Raw genomic sequence first — 16,197 nt, 5'->3', positions numbered from 1 at the left:
AGACTTGTTGACAATTTTCCAAGAGAAAGCGTGCCGTATTTTCACTTCCAGACTTGCCCTGAAGACACCATACCTGTGTACCTTTGCACTTCTTTCTGCTGGATCTTTTTCTGTAAAATAAATGCTGATAAGTTTGGAAATATCATATATACATGTTATTCACACTTCCATGACCTAACTACACCCCCCGGAAATGCCACCTCTCAGTGCTGCTAAAAGGATGCGCATTGTAAAACAGCTCACATATTTTTGACATTAAGGGAGAGCACTCTTCAAACAACCAATTTAAGGAGGGTACTCTGCTAGTATTTACATATGTAAATGATTTGAAAATTGCCTCTCAGGTGGGGTGTTCATGGCTTCTGAGCACTGTTCTATGAGTAGAATTTACTTTACAAACATTTCAGGTGAGCTTAGGGCAGTGGTCTCAAACTCAAACCCTTTGCAGGGCCATATTTTGGATTTGTAGGTATTTGGAGGGCCGCAGAAAAAAATAGTTAATGTCATATTAAAGAAATGACAATTTTGCATGAGGTAAAACTATAGTTTATAAATCTTTCCTTTTGGCCAAGTCTTAATAATAATATTGTAATTTATAGCTAAAGAGACATATGATCAAGAAACTGTTTTAGTTTACTTTTGTGATTATGATAAACATACTGAGGGCCTCAAAATAGTACCTGGCGGGCCGCATGTGGCCCCCGGGCGGCGAGTTTGAGACCACTGGCTTAGGGTTACCATATGGCTTCCCAATAAAGGGACATATGGGTTTTACTTCCATTGAAAGCAATAGAAGTAAAACCCAAATGTCTCAATCCGTCCTCCATTTTCTGGAGCCATTTGGAACCCTAGCTGAGCTCTTCTCTTGTAAAATGATCTCTGAGTATAATAAATGATCTGTGCCAAATAACCCTGTGATCCTGCATTCTTATCTTTCTGCAGGTGAACGCCTTCCTTTCTTTTGTGTTTCCAATGGTCCTTATTTCAGTGTTGAATACAGTCATTGCCAACCAGCTGATGATCATGTTTAAGCAAGCCCATCAAGAGAGTCAGGCCTGCAGCATTGGAGGTCAGCAGACTATGCTCAGCATGTCAGTAGAGCCCAGCCGTGTGCAGTCCCTGAAACATGGAGTCCGCGTACTACGTATGTACTCTTGGGGCCCTGATGGGTATCTTTTTGTCTCAAACATTATTAAGCAGACAAAAACAACAGCTTTAGTTAACATGGTACTAGATGCTATGATTTATCACAGATTTTCCCAGCAATATAAAATGTGAAACAATGTTTGATGAATCACATTCCATGCTTTTTAAATCTCATTGCAAACGAATTTATTTCTAACTCGCTGGTTCTGTAGGTTGTTAAAATCAGGTGATACCGTTGCTTGCAAGTTCCTAAGGACTCATTCATAATGAAGCCTTCTAGTTTCCATCTTGTAAATTATTAGCAAAGATTGAAAATGAAATGGAACAAAACTCTACTTTGTGAAATAAAAAGGCCCACTGCTTTATGTCCATTTTCAGAAGCCAAATGACATTTTTTTAAAGCTCTAAAAAAAATAAAAGGACCAGCAGTGCAGTCAATACACTGCTCTCTCTCCTCCTGGGTGCTGTCTTAAGGAAGTGAGCCCACACAGAACTAAATATTTCATTTCTATTTATAGGACAGCAGTGCTGGCTAAAGGGCTAAGTGGTATCTGGTCTGTATATCTCCCCCCCCCCCCCCCCATGTGGTCCAGGTTTAACAGAGTACTTAACTTTCCAAGTTATGAAGAAAGTGGAGCACAGGTGCTGTTGGAATAATCCTTCAATTGCATAAAGACTCGAGGGACTGGATTTATTACATATTTGCAATTGCTTTATAATACAAGTGCCAGGCAGGAATAAGGACAGATGATCACATTCCACCCATTTTGAAAAGGCTACATTAGTTATATATTTTTACGTGAAGTAATACATTTCTGATGGCGTTAGGGGTTTCCATAAGATTGTTCCAGCCTAACTTACTGAACTCTAAATACATTATGAAGATAATTTCGTAAAAAGGTGCCTGCATGTGAAGGATGAAAAAGTGGCTATATACACTCTATTTTATAAAGACACATGGAGGGACATTTAAAAATATATATATCTATGTCATTAAAAAAAAAAAAGAGTCAAGCTCATAACATCCAAAAAATCAGCCATTTCATATCCATACTGAACAGGAAAAAGGTCTAAATTTCCTCGATTATGGCTATGAGATGGAGGTTTCTGCACTGAAAACATCCAAAATAAATAGCCAGGGAAATGAAATAGCCAGGGAAATGTCCAACTTTTGAATGGCAAGAAACCAGGGACATGAATGTCCATCTGGCATCATTTTCAAAAATATGGCCACACAGACATCCCTGTAGAAGAGAGGAATAGCTTAATACCATTACTATCAATTATTCTATAGTGCTACCAGACGCACGCAGCACTGTACAGTGTCACAGAGAGTAAGAAAACAGTCCCTGCTCGAAAGAGCTTACAATCTAAACAGGCAAGACAGACAAACAAGATGTCATGGATACAGTTAAGGGGAACGGTTAATCAGCTGGCTGGGTTGGAGGGCAGAGGAGTAGGGTTAAGGATTGAAAGCTATATCAAAAAGGTGGGGTTTCAGTCTGCTTTTAAACAAGGGAAGGGGCTTGATGGACAAACTCGGGTAATTTATTCCAGCCATAGGGGGCAGCTAGATGAAAGGAACGAAATCTGGAATTGGCAATGGAGGAGAAGGGTAACGTTAAGAGTGACATATCTGAGGAATGGAGTTCTCTGGGAGGTGTATAAAGAGAGAAAAGTGAGGAGAGATATTGAGAGGCAGCAGAATGAACCCACTTTTAGGTCAGCAATAAGATCTTGAACTGTATACGATGGCAGATAGAGAGCCAGTGAAAAGGAGAGGGGTGACATGAGCGTAGCGAGGTTGGTAGAAGATTAGTCATGCAGAACAGGTTCAAAATCCCACTAGAATTTTTTTTTTTTTTTGTAAATGTGGTCCCTCCAGGACCTGAAAACTACCTAAGCCTTGCAGGTATCTTACATAGTTAGATATAGCAGGTATGTTTCTGTTTCTGGAAGACTCATAATTATACATATTTTAAAAAGCTGAAGTGGGACTTGAATCTGGGTCTCTTAGTTAACATTCCTATGCACTAACCACTAGATTATTCCTACGACCTACTTATTGCTCTATTCAGAATGGCCATAATGCCGGCAGTTGACATAGAGCTGTTGAACTTGAGCAGCTGACCAGGGGAGGGATTATGGCAATTGCCCCTCCTTAATCCCCTAGGGCAAGGGTGGGCAACTCCGGTCCTCACGGGCCGGAATCCAGTCGGGTTTTCAGGATTTCCCCAATGAATGTGCATTGAAAGCGGTGCATGCAAATAGATCTCATGCATATTCATTGGGGAAATCCTGAAACCCCAACTGGATTCTGGCCCTCGAGGACCGGAGTTGCCCACCCCTGCCATGTTATATATATATAACATGGGGGGAAAATGCCTATATATATATATAGGCACTTTTCCCCCCATTCAAAAATTACTGTTGGTCGTTCTGCTCTTGGGCTTTCCCTAGTCTTGCCCAGAATATGCCCATAACACATTCCCGTGCTATTTTGGATGAACTGCAATGTGAAACATCCAAATTCTGACTTTCCAAAATCAGGATTTGGATGTTTTTAGCAGATGGACATGTTTTAAAGAATTTTAAAACTTCCATCTGCTTTGAAAATGAGCACCACAGACACCTTCGTGACATTGGAGGTGGGAGGAAGAATCAGGATCATGAGGGAGGGAGAGGCGAACATTGACTGATAAGGGGTCAATATTCAGAGATTTAACCAGGCAGGAGAGACTGTTGCCTGGTTAAATCCTGTTGAGCTGATAGGCTGTTGAATTTCAGAGGCAATAAACTGGGTGATGCCATTGAATATCAGCTCTAACTGTTCAATCTCTAACCAACTAGGGCCCAGATTCACTAAGGGCATGGATTGGATCCGATCCATGAGCGATCCAATCCATGTCCAGGGGGCTGATTCATGAATCGCCCTCATGCAAATGACAATCTGAATCATGCCACCAACCGACTACCCAGATCGCTGTATAGCGATCCCCACGCATGCGCAGACCATCTGTAGAAGCGCATGCGTCGAAGAGCAGCAACCTTTTTTTTTTTAACTTTACTTTTAACTTTTTAGCAAGCCCGTGGTTTTAACCCGCTTTAAACCCACAGGTTAAAACCACAAGCTCATATTGCGGGGAAAGGCCGGGACAGAAGCAGGGCAGCGCTTGGGGCAGAAAACAGGAGAGTCGGGGGCAGAGAGAGCTGGAGAGTCGGGGGCAGAGAAAGCTGGAGAGTCAGGGGCAGAGAGCTGGAAAGTCAGGGCAGATAGAGATGAAGAGTCGGGGACAGAGAGAACTGGAAAGTCGGGGCAGAGAGAGCTGGAGAGTCAGGGGCAGAGAGAGCTGGAAAGTCGAGGCAGAGAGAGCTGGAAAGTCGGGGCAGAGAGAGCTGAAAAGTCGGGGCAGAGAGAGCTGGAGAGTCGGGGGCAGAGAGCTGGAGAGTCAGGAGCAAAGAGAGCTGGAGAGTCAGGGGAGAACTGGAAAGTCTGGGCAAATAGAGCTGGAAAGTCAGGCCAGAGAGAGCTGAAAAATCAGGGCAGAGAAAGCTGGAGAGTCAGGGGCAGAGAGATGGAGAGTCAGGGGCAGAGAGAGCTGGAAAGTCAGGGCAGAGAGAGCTGGAGAGTCGGGGGCAGAGAGAACAGGAAAGTTGGGGCAGAGAGAGCTGGAAAGTTGGAGCAGAGAGAGCTGGAGAGTCGGGGGCAGAGAGAGCTGGAGAATCAGGAGCAGAGAGAGCTGGAGAGTCAGGGGCAGAGAGAGCTGGAAAGTCAGGGGCAGAGAGAGCTGGAGAGTCGGAGGCAGGGAGAACTGGAAAGTAGGGGCAGAGAGAGATGGAGAGTCAGGGGCAGAGAGAGCTGGAGAGTCAGGGGCAGAGAGAGCTGGAGTGTCAGGGGCAGAGAGATCTGGAAAGTCAGGACAAAGAGAGCTGAAAAATCAGGGCAGAGAAAGCTGGAGAGTCAGGGGCAGAGAGATGGAGAGTCAGGGGCAGAGAGAGCTGGAAAGTCAGGGCAGAGAGAGCTGGAGAGTCGGGGGCAGAGAGAACAGGAAAGTTGGGGCAGAGAGAGCTGGAAAGTTGGAGCAGAGAGAGCTGGAGAGTCGGGGGCAGAGAGAGCTGGAGAATCAGGAGCAGAGAGAGCTGGAGAGTCAGGGGCAGAGAGAGCTGGAAAGTCAGGGGCAGAGAGAGCTGGAGAGTCGGAGGCAGAGAGAACTGGAAAGTAGGGGCAGAGAGAGATGGAGAGTCAGGGGCAGAGAGAGCTGGAGAGTCAGGGGCAGAGAGAGCTGGAGAGTCAGGGGCAGAGAGGGCTGGAGAGTCAGGGGCAGAGAGAACTGGAAAGTTGGGGCAGAGAGATCTGGAAAGTCAGGGCAGAGAGAGATGGAGAGTCAGGGGCAGAGAGAGCTGGAGAGTCAGGGGCAGAGAGAGCTGGAGTGTCAGGGGCAGAGAGAGCTGGAAAGTCAGGGCAGAGAGATCTGGAAAGTCAGGGCAAAGAGAGCTGGAAAGTCAGGGGCAGAGAGAGCTGGAGAGTCAGGGGCAGAGAGAGCTGGAATGTCAGGGGCAGAGAGAGCTGGAAAGTCGGGGCAGAGAGAGATGGAGAGTTGGGGGCAGAGAGAACTGGAAAGTAGGGGCAGAGAGAGCTGGAAAGTCAGGGCAGAGAGATCTGGAAAGTCAGGGCAAAGAGAGCTGGAAAGTCAGGGGCAGAGAGAGCTGGAGAGTCAGGGGCAGAGAGAGCTGGAGTGTCAGGGGCAGAGAGAGCTGGAAAGTCGGGGCAGAGAGAGATGGAGAGTTGGGGGCAGAGAGAACTGGAAAGTAGGGGCAGAGAGAGCTGGAGAGTTGGGTAAGAGAGAGCTGGTGAGTCAGGGGGAGAGCTGGAAAGTTGGGGCAGAGAGAGCTGGAAAGTTGGGGCAGAGAGAGCTGGAGAGCCAAGGGCAGAGAGAGCTGGAGAGCCGGGGGCAGAGAGAGCTGGAAAGTCAGGGCAGAGAGAGCTGGAGAGTCGGGGGCAGAGAGAACTGGAAAGTTGGGGCAGAGAGAGCTGGAGAGTCGGGGGCAGAGAGAGCTGGAGAATCAGGAGCAGAGAGAGCTGGAGAGTCAGGGCAGAGAGAGCTGGAGAGTCAGGGGCAGAGAGAGCTGGAAAGTCAGGGGCAGAGAGAGCTGGAGAGTCGGAGGCAGAGAGAACTGGAAAGTAGGGGCAGAGAGAGCTGGAGAGTCAGGGGCAGAGAGAACTGGAAAGTTGGTGCAGAGAGATCTGGGAAGTCAGGGCAGAGAGAGATGGAGGGTCAGGGGCAGAGAGGGCTGGAGAGTCAGGGGCAGAGAGAACTGGAAAGTTGGGGCAGAGAGATCTGGAAAGTCAGGGCAGAGAGAGATGGAGAGTCAGGGGCAGAGAGAGCTGGAGAGTCAGGGGCAGAGAGAACTGGAGTGTCAGGGGCAGAGAGAGCTGGAAAGTCGGGGCAGAGAGAGCTGGAGAGTTGGGGGCAGAGAGAACTGGAAAGTAGGGGCAGAGAGAGCTGGAGAGTTGGGTAAGAGAGAGCTGGTGAGTCAGGGGGAGAGCTGGAAAGTCGGGGCAGAGAGAGCTGGAGAGCCGGGGGCAGAGAGAGCTGGAGATCCGGGGGCAGAGAGAGCTGGAAAGTCAGGACAGACAGAGCTGGAAAGTCGGGTAAGAGAGAACTGGAGAGTCGGGGGCAGAGAAAGCTGGAGAGTCAGGAGCAGAGAGAGCTGGAAAGTTGGGGCAGAGAGAGCTGGAGAGTCGGGTAAGAGAGAGCTGGAGAGTCGGGTAAGAGAGAGCTGGATAGTCAGGGCAGAGAGCTGGAGAGTCAGGTAAGAGAGAGCTGGAGAGTTAGGGGCAGAGAGAGCTGGAAAGTCGGGGCAGAGAGAGCTGGAGAGTTGGGTAAGAGAGAGCTGGTGAGTCAGGGGGAGAGCTGGAAAGTCGGGGCAGAGAGAGCTGGAAAGTTGGGGCAGAGAGAGCTGGAGAGTCAGGAGCAGAGAGAGCTGGAGAGTCAGGGGAGAGCTGGAAAGTCGGGGCAGACAGAGCTGGAAAGTCGGGTAAGAGAGAGCTGGAAAGTCAGGGCAGAGAGAGCTGAAGAGTCGAGTAAGAGAGAGCTAGAGGGTCAGTGGCAGAGAGAGCTTGAGAGACAGGCAGAGAGCGCTGGAAAGTCAGGGCAGAGAGAGTGGAAAGTCGGGGCAGAGAGAGCTGGAGAGTCTGGTAAGAGAGAGCTGGAGAGTCAGGGGCAGAGATAGCTGGAAAGTCGGGGCAGAGAGAGCTGGAGAGTCAGGGACAGAGATAGCTGGAAAGTCGAGGCAGACAGCAGGAAAGTTGGGGCAGAGAGCAGGAGATGTAGTCGGGAACGACTGGTCCCCAGCAGTCGCTTGTTTGTTGATCGGCCAGCTCAGTCGGTGTTGCAGTTTGGTTTTTTTAGTGAATTGCTGCCTGCCTATATTTGAATGTCGTTCCCCCTCATTTGCATGCGTGGATCGGAGGATGGTCGGGACCGAGGTTAGTGAATTGGGTCGCAAAGGGGTTGCAAATCGATCGGTACACGATCGGTTTGCTTAATGAATCTACCCCTGAGTTAAGGGTTGGTCAAAAGCAGAGTTTGAGCGGAGTCACTACTGAACAAATAACACTGCTTTGTCCACTGAGTTAACCAGACACTAGTCTGAATATTGGCTGGTACCCAGTTAATTTTGAGTTGCCGCTCTAACCTGGATATTCAATATTGGAGGCTGGATATACCCCATCATTGAATATCTAGAGTTAATTCAGGGTTACAAATTGCTTACCACCATGGGCTGAATATCAGGTTAGAGAATGACACGTGACTAAATTCATCACCGTTCCTGTCCCCGTGGATAACCGCGGGTAACCATCTTCATGTCATTCTTTAAGGAGAAAGGGAAAAATCAGAGTATGAATGGCCACAACCACTGACCCGCAAGCTTTGCTTTGAAGAATGCTGGTGTAGAAGGACCGAGGTTGAAATAGACACTAGAAAATGACATGGGATTATTTCCCACGGTTATCCATGGGGACGGGAACGGTGATGAATTTTGTCACCGTGTCATCAGGTCCTAGGCTGACATTATGAGAAACCTCAGAATATTTCCAAATGTGCAATGTAAAGTTTTCTATAAATGGAACCGAGCCCTAGTAAAAAGACACTTTAGGGAGAGATCTCCTGCACTGCCAGTTCAACGCATCTCATACCTCCTACGTTTTTCCCATGTTGCCTCCCACTTCAGTTTTACACCGGCAGCTGTCAGTACTGGATTGCTCTTCCAGTGTGTGCTCCTGCTGAACCCTGCTTTGCAAGAAAGGTGGTGTAAAAGCCAGGGTCCTTTCTGTCCTCTCGTCTAGTGTCCTCCTGTCTCAGCAGGTGCTCCCAGTCATGTTCTTGTCTGACAGGAATCTAATCTGGATTCCCTCAGGGGCAGAGGCTCATGGCAAGATTGTTCCATAAATTAATAATGCGTGAGAAAAAGCAGTGCTTGCTCTTCATCTAAAATGTTTCCATTCCTCATCCAGTGTGTCTGTTCTGTTCTTGCAGCTCTGACCCTCCTCATCTCTTAACAGCTGTGCTCCGAGTCACAAAGCTAGCCCCTTACCCTAGGTCTTGCTCTGCTTTGAGGATTTACAGATTCTCACCCTTGTTTTCCAAAGCTCCAGCCCATGATCTTAAGGCTCTAATCCCTACATTTGTGGCCGAAGGTGAGGGAGGGAAAAGGAAGGACTGAGAGGTGATTTATCCTTAGCAAAGTTGACTCCTAGTTTAGAGGCTTGTTCTTAACAGGCGGGGGAGTGATCTTGGGTTGGGAGATTTTTAATGTTGAATTGTTTTATATTGTAACATATCTTAGGCTCTTTAGGTGAAGAGTGAAAATCAAATGCTGGAAATATGAATAATTAATTGTGACCTTTTAATCCTTATTTTTACAAATTTGTACAGCTTTGCCCCTGAATTATGCTATATTCTCAGAATAGATCATTATGCTCTGAACAGCTGAAGGTCAAAACTACCACCGGCGTTAACATGCAGTTAACGCCAAGTTTACACATGTTATACAACACCAAATGCTTAGATGTCTGAATCACTGGTGTTAACGTATGCACCAAAGATGGATGCAAATTGTATTTAAATGGATGTAAATTAGGTCAGTGGTATTCCTTCCCAACGATTAAATAGAAGCACTGCAATGCCCAGAAGCATATCATTGTCTATAATGCTGAAAAATTTATTAGCAGCTCAGGGGTCATAGGTGCCAGCTTTGTGGGTGCTAAAGCACCCTTAATATTCTTTCCAGCACTGCAAAGACATTAGAACCTAAATCTTCAGATGTAGAGCTCCAGGGGAAAGCAGGAAGAAAGGCTGTGTCTCTACATAGGCATGGGGAAAAATAATTTGTCCCCGTCCCCGCGACCACCGTCCCTGCCCCATCCCATCCCGTCCCCGTCACCGCCCCATCCCTGTCCACGCGACCACTGTCCCTGCAGCATCCATACAAGCCTCAGTACTCCAATATTTAGCTTATTCCTTCTTTATAAGTCAAAGTTCTGGCTGCTGAAATAGAGAAAGAGACGTTAAGCTGGCAGGGCTTTGTTTATAAATTTTTATCAACACAACTAATGTACTACTTTAACTTAAAGCAAAAAAATAAATAATATAATTTTTTTTTCTACCTTTGTTGTATGATTTCTGCTTTCCTCATCTTCTCATTCAATTCCTTCCATCCACTGTCTGCCTTTTCTCTGCATCTTCCATTTGCTCTATTACTGTGCCTCTCCCTTTCATCTCTCCCTCCACCCCCACCGCCCACCTCAATTGATCTGGCACCCATCTTCTTCCCTCCGCTCCCCCCATAGTCTGGTATCTCTATCTTCTTCCCTTCCAGCATCTTCTCCCCACTCTCTGTTCCCTAGTTCCCTTCAGCATCTGTTCCTCCCCACACCACCTTTCCTCCTTTTCTCCCTCCTTGCCCCTTACTTTCGTTTCAAGCGATTTCTAAATTTCCTTTCTACGAGCAGCTGTAGGATAGGTCGTCTCTGATGCAATTTCCAGTTGCGTCAGAGATGAACTTTATGGCAGCGACACCCAACTTCAACACTCCGGCTATTCGTAGGAAGGAAATTTAGAAATAGCCTGCCATGAAGGTAAGGGGCAGGGAGGGAGAAAGGGAGATGCTTGGACAGGGCGGCAGTGATTGGATGGCGGCAGCAGCGGCGATCAGTAAGGAGGGAGGGAGATGCTTGGATGGGGTGGTGGTGGCGATAGTGCAGGAGAAAGGGAGGGAGATTTTGGACTGGGCAGCAGAGGCGATCAGTAAGGAGGGAGGGAGCGCAATCGGTGACAGGCATTCCCTCCCTTAACTGCGGGGACAGGACCATGCCCCATAGCCGCGGTGAACACTGTTTTTTTCTCATCATTTCGGCGGTGAATGGCCTTGCCCCCGTAGCCGCGGTGAACACTATTTATTCCCCACGTTTTGGCGGGTTACCCACGGTTACCCGCGGATTACTGCAGGTAGCCACCGTTTCATTCTCTATCTCTACAGCTATTGCTCCCTCCTCCCCCTGCAGTCCATTGGTCAGACATTTTTTAGCCAGCCAATAAACTGCAAAGGAGGCAGAACTAGTATCTTAAGGGACACCTTTAGTCAGACATTACTTAGCCAGCCAATAAACTGCAAGGGAAAGCAGGACTGAACCCGCGGATTACTGCAGGTAACAGCCACCGTTTCATTCTCTATCTCTACAGCTATTGCTCCCTCCTCCCCCTGCAGTCCATTGGTCAGACATTTTTTAGCCAGCCAATAAACTGCAAAGGAGGCAGAACTAGTATCTTAAGGGACACCTTTAGTCAGACATTCCTTAGCCAGCCAATAAACTGCAAGGGAAAGCAGGACTGAAGACTGGTGTGGAGTTAAGGAAATTTAGGAAACAAGAGAATACAACAAAAAAGGCATAATAGGGGAGAGAGACAGGAGTGTGTATGGGGAAAGGGAGGGGGAAGCAGCTGTCATTAGAAAGCTGAATGGAGCTGCCAAGCTCCTCTTGTTGTTTCTTTGAGGGTAGGAATTGATATCCTGTAGCTACTGAGTCCTTCCTTTGTCTCTGGGGAGCTCCCACCCTCAGAAAAACAGCAAGAGGGACATGGCAGCCCCAACCTATTAGCTTCCAGCACCAAGAGGTAATGTGATGGTGCTGTTGAGTGTCTCTTGTTATTTGCTCTGGGTTTGAGAGGTGATATGTCGGGGGTTGCCAAGCTCCTATTGCTGTTTTCCTGGGGTTGGAAGGCAATACTCTGGTTCTGCTAAACCCAGTGGTGTAGTAAGGGTGAGGGGCACCCCCACACACACACGCCCCGCCCCCACCCCCCTTCCCTTTTTAACTTCATTTGCATGAGCATGCTGCTCCCTTTGATGTCACTTTCTAGGTGCGGGTCCCGGAAGTGAGATCAGAGAGAGCGTCAATGTCGATGCGCGCAGCAACCTCGCGCCGGGGAAGTGAGAAAGGTAAGGGAAAGGCAAAGGGCATGCACGCACAGCAAAGAGAGGAGCAGGGGGGTGGAGAGGAAGAGGGGTGCCACTCCCTTAGCAAGACGGCCCCCTCACACCCCCCTTACTACACCACTGGCTGAGGCCTTCATCCTTTTCCTCTAGGGGAGAAAGCTTCCCAGCCTCAGAGAATAAGTAAGAGGGATATGGTGGCTCCATGCCATAAGCTCCCTCTGAGAGGTAATATGATGGAGCCACAGAGCCTCTCTTGCTCTGAGGTTTCATAGATCCTTATCCTTGTTTCTCAAATCTCCAGAACCTGATCTTAAAACTCTATTGTGTTAGAGATGATATGCTGGGACCGCTAAGCCCTTCTTGCTAGGTCTCTGTGGGGTGGGATCATCCCTGCTTCAGAGGCACAGCAAGAGGAGTTTGACAGAGGAAAGCATAAACAGAGACTGGGACCAACATAATTACAAAAATGACCAGTTAACAAATGTGACCCCCCTGTTCTTCCCAGATGCTGACAGAGGGCGCATAAAGGTATTTTGAAGACCACAGCAGGAGCCAGCTGTTTAGGTTTGGGCTCCACAGCAGTGGCATACCAAGGGGGGGGGGGGGGTTGGGGTGGGCAGTCCGCCCTGGATGCAGACCATAACGGGGTGATCCTGGGGTTGGCATCATGGTCTGGGAACTTCACTGCTCTAACGGTGTCTGGCCTTCCTCTCTGCCAGGTCCTGCCTTTGCAGAAGCAGGAGGATAAGCCCGATGCCAGAAGAACAGGGAGTTAAGGCTGCCAACGAGAGAATGCTTTACTTCTTGTAGCCTGCCGGGGCCTTCCATCTACCATGTCACTGATGATGCAGCAGAGAGAAGCCATTGCGGAGTGGTCCACAAAAATTCTTATAGGGGGAAGGGGATGGTCGGGTTCAGAGGTGCAGCACAGGGGGATGGAAGCTGGGCTGGTGTTAGGGCCCCACAGCTTGGGGGGGCCCCCTATAGGTCTGCTTGCCTATCCCTTTCTTTTGGCGTCAGCCCGCCGTCGCCCTGTCGCTCTATCCTGCTGACAAACTGACCGAACAGCTGCCCATGGACTCCTTTGTCCTTTCCTTCTGCTGTGATCCGAGCACAAGAGGAAATAGGAAGTTGTATCTTTGGGGGCGGAATGCAGCGGAAAGTACGCGTGGAGGAGGCCACGGGCAGCACTTTGGTCAGTTTATCAGTGGGATAGGGAAGACAGGGCAATGTCGGAGCAGTGCCAAAAGAAGGGGAAAGGCAAGGCATGCCGGCTGAAGAAGCCCTCTGAACTAGCTAGCTTTTTTTTTTTTAAAGTACAACAGTGGAAGGGTTTAAAAAAGTTCCAGACTGGGGGTAAGAGAGGTGACATATAGGTGCAGAAATTGTGGGGCCCAGAAACAGGAGATTTAGAAAGATGGTAGGCAAAGGTCTGGTGGGAGACAAGAGAAAAGGAGAAAAGTTTGATGCGGGATGGTGTGGAGGGAGGGAGAAAGAACCACTTGAAGGGAGGACAGTTGGGACACTTGATGAAGTTACAGGGAAATACTTTTAAAATCAATAGGAGGAAATTTTTTTCACTAAGAGAATAGTTAAGCTCGGGAAACCCATTGCCAGAGGTTGTGGTAAGAGCGGATAATGTAGCTGGTTTTAAAAAAGGTTTGAACAATTTTCTGGAGGTAAAGTCCATAGCCTGTTATTGAGAAAGACATGGGGGGAAGCCATTGCATGCCCTGGATAAGTAGCATGGAATATTGCTACTCCTTGGGTTTTGGCCAGGTACTAGTCACCTGGATTGGCCACCATGAGAACGGGCTACTGGGCTTGATGGACCATTGGTCTGGTCCAGTAAGGCTATTCTTATATTCTTGTGTTCTTATGAAGAGAAAGGGAGAGATGGTGGACCTGGGGGGGGGGGGGAGAGAGAAAGATATAGGGTGGGAGGGTAGGGTAGTTGGGAAGAGAGAGGGGGAGATGGTGGACCAGGGAGGGATGGAGAGAGATAGGAGGGCAGTTGGGAAGAGAAAGGGAAAGAAGTTGGGACTTTGGATGGAAAGGAGGGAGAAATGTTAGGTATGGGGGAGGAAGGAAGAGAGAGATGTACCATATTCCTTCCATCTTATTCAGCATCTTATCCTTCCATCTTATTCAGGGAAGAAGGACAGAAAAGAGAGGGAGAAATGTTGAACCATGGTAGGGGAGGGGTTAGGATAGAAGAAGAAGAGATGGACACATGGGAGGGCAGGAAGGAAGAGAGGTATGATAAGAAAGGGGACAGAGATATAGCCTGACAAGAGTGGAGAGAGGGAGGGGGATTCTGGAACTGATGGAGCCATATGGAAGAGGTCAAAAGGGAGATGACAAGAAGATGAATGAGACAACAGTGAGCGAGAAGTGAATACAGTGGTAGAAATGTGATAATGGGGAGTAGGAAGAAGGAAACAGGAGGCTGGGAAAGGAGTGAGATGGGAAATGGGAGAGCTAGAGAATGAGAAATGGAGATTGAAAGTTGGTAGGTAGCTGAAAGTTAAAAGAAGGGTGAAATTTGAGTGGATGGAGAGGTAGAAAGGAAAAAAGGGTAAGAAAAGCTAATAAAGGAATGATCAATATATCAGACAGGTGTAGACAGGGAATGAAACAAGACAGGAGAGAGGAAAAAAGGCATATGGACAGCAGCCACTAGAAAGATAATTATCAGAAGATACAGGAAAACAGAAGTGACAAAATGGGACCAACATGATGGAAAAATAAAATGTCCAGACAACAAAGGTAGAAAAAGTATTCTATTTTAAATTTATTAACTGGAATATGTTAGCTTTGGGATTTATTTATCACAGATCTTTGTTTTGTGTTCAGTGGTTTGGCAGACAGCTGATGGGGGAATAACTAAGCAGATGGGTATCCCAAAACCCTGGCAGCTGAAGACCTCTTCCTTCAGTCCATTAGCCAGAACTCTTGAAGTTCTGCAACTGGTGGCAGCTAGGGGACATTGCTGCTAGCTGCAGAGCTTGGAGATTTCTGAGGTGGTGGTCTTCAACTGGTAGCACTTTGGAATCCCTACCAGCAAGGGAGGGGGCTAATTTTAGGAATTTCTGGGCCCAAGACTGTAGGGATGTCACACAAGAAACACACACACGCAGTCTTAGAGTCGGGATGGAGGCACTGCCAGGGGCTAGCTCCGAGTCCCTTTTTATTATGCTTCTAAGCTAATGACATCATAGTAACTCCCTCGTTTACACACCTAATGATTGGTGGGTACAAAGGTACATGCTTTTACATTGGTGGATACAAAGAAAGGTACATGCTTTTACCTCGTGATCACCCTCCAACTCAGCACTTAGACAAGGGCCTGTGTGTTCAGTACAAAAAGTGCATATCTGTTTTTCTTTCTCTTGCTGAGTTTAATTTATTGGCGTTCCCAGTTCTATATTTGGTAAAGGACTGTGTTTTGATGTATGAAGAAGTCATTTAAAGTTGTTTCTATGTGTGGTAGTAATGGCAGGAGAGATGATTAGAGGGATGAAACAAGGAGGAGAGAGGATCTAGAGTCCCCTCCTTAATTTCTGCCCTACTACACAAGGGGATAGGAAGGTGGGATGGAAAACTTCTGTACGGGGAGGGGGAAAGAGAGAGGAAAAATTATTGCACATGGGCTAGAGAAGAGGGAGATGCAACAAAGAGGTAGAAAGGGGTGAGGGAGAAATCCTGCATATGGTGGAGGAGAGGGAGACATGCATGGAGAAGAGAGAAGGAGAAATGTTGGACATAGGGTGGAGGGCAGGGAGAGATGGTGCATGAGGAGAAAGAAAGAAATGTTGCACATGATAATGGAGGGGAGGAAGGAAGAGATGCTGCATAGAGGGGAATAGAGAGGTTTAACCCAGGGCACAAGACAGGGAGAAAGAGAAGAGAGATGGTGACAGTGGGAAAGAAATGTTGGATATGGCAGTGGAAGAGAAGGTACAGAGATGGAAGATGGATGGTGAGCACTGAGAAAGAAGAAAACATCAAATGGGCAGAAGACCCTGGCGAGATAGTTAACAGAAGACAAACAGAAACCAGAGCCTGGGATCAATATAATTTGAATAATAAAGTGACCAGACAACAAAAAGTAGAAAAATACTTTTATTTTTTATTTTTTGATTACAATATGTCAGATTTGAAATGTATATCCTACCAGAGCTGGTGTTAGACAGCAAGCGTGAGCTAGGAATTAACAGAGAGAGGAAAAGTTTTTTTTTGTTTATTTTGTTTACACCACAGCACCAGCATAGGGTTGAAGAGGTTATAACTCTATGTAGTGTTATATTGTAATAATGTGAATGTTAAACTGTAACCCATTCTGAGCTCCCTGGGAAGAACGGGATATTAAAATAAATAAAATTGCAAAAAAAAAAAATTTTATATGGGGAGGTATTAAAAAATGATCGGCCCTAGGTGTCACATACCCTAGATACGCTACTGCTTCACAGAAACCTTGCTTGCACCAAACTTCCACTCACTTCTCTAAATGAATTCAGACCACACCGGTAATTGAAAGAATAACTCCAA

At 47.4% G+C, this 16,197-nt stretch overlaps 1 protein-coding gene across 1 annotated transcript in view; it reads left to right on the top strand.

The window, feature by feature from the left end:
• NTSR1 (neurotensin receptor 1) overlaps window positions 1-16,197 on the top strand; it is a 254,658-nt gene that overhangs the window by 144,888 nt on the left and 93,573 nt on the right. The window contains exon 2 of the mRNA XM_033914412.1: window positions 943-1,144. Within this exon, the coding sequence (XP_033770303.1) occupies window positions 943-1,144 (202 nt within the window). The remainder of the gene's footprint in view (window positions 1-942; window positions 1,145-16,197) is intronic.

This window comes from Geotrypetes seraphini, chromosome 11 (genome assembly GCF_902459505.1).
Source record: "Geotrypetes seraphini chromosome 11, aGeoSer1.1, whole genome shotgun sequence".
Classification (NCBI taxonomy): Eukaryota; Metazoa; Chordata; class Amphibia; order Gymnophiona; family Dermophiidae; genus Geotrypetes; species Geotrypetes seraphini.
The sequence above is the reverse complement of the archived record's forward strand: the minus strand, read 5'-3'. Positions and strand labels throughout refer to the sequence as shown.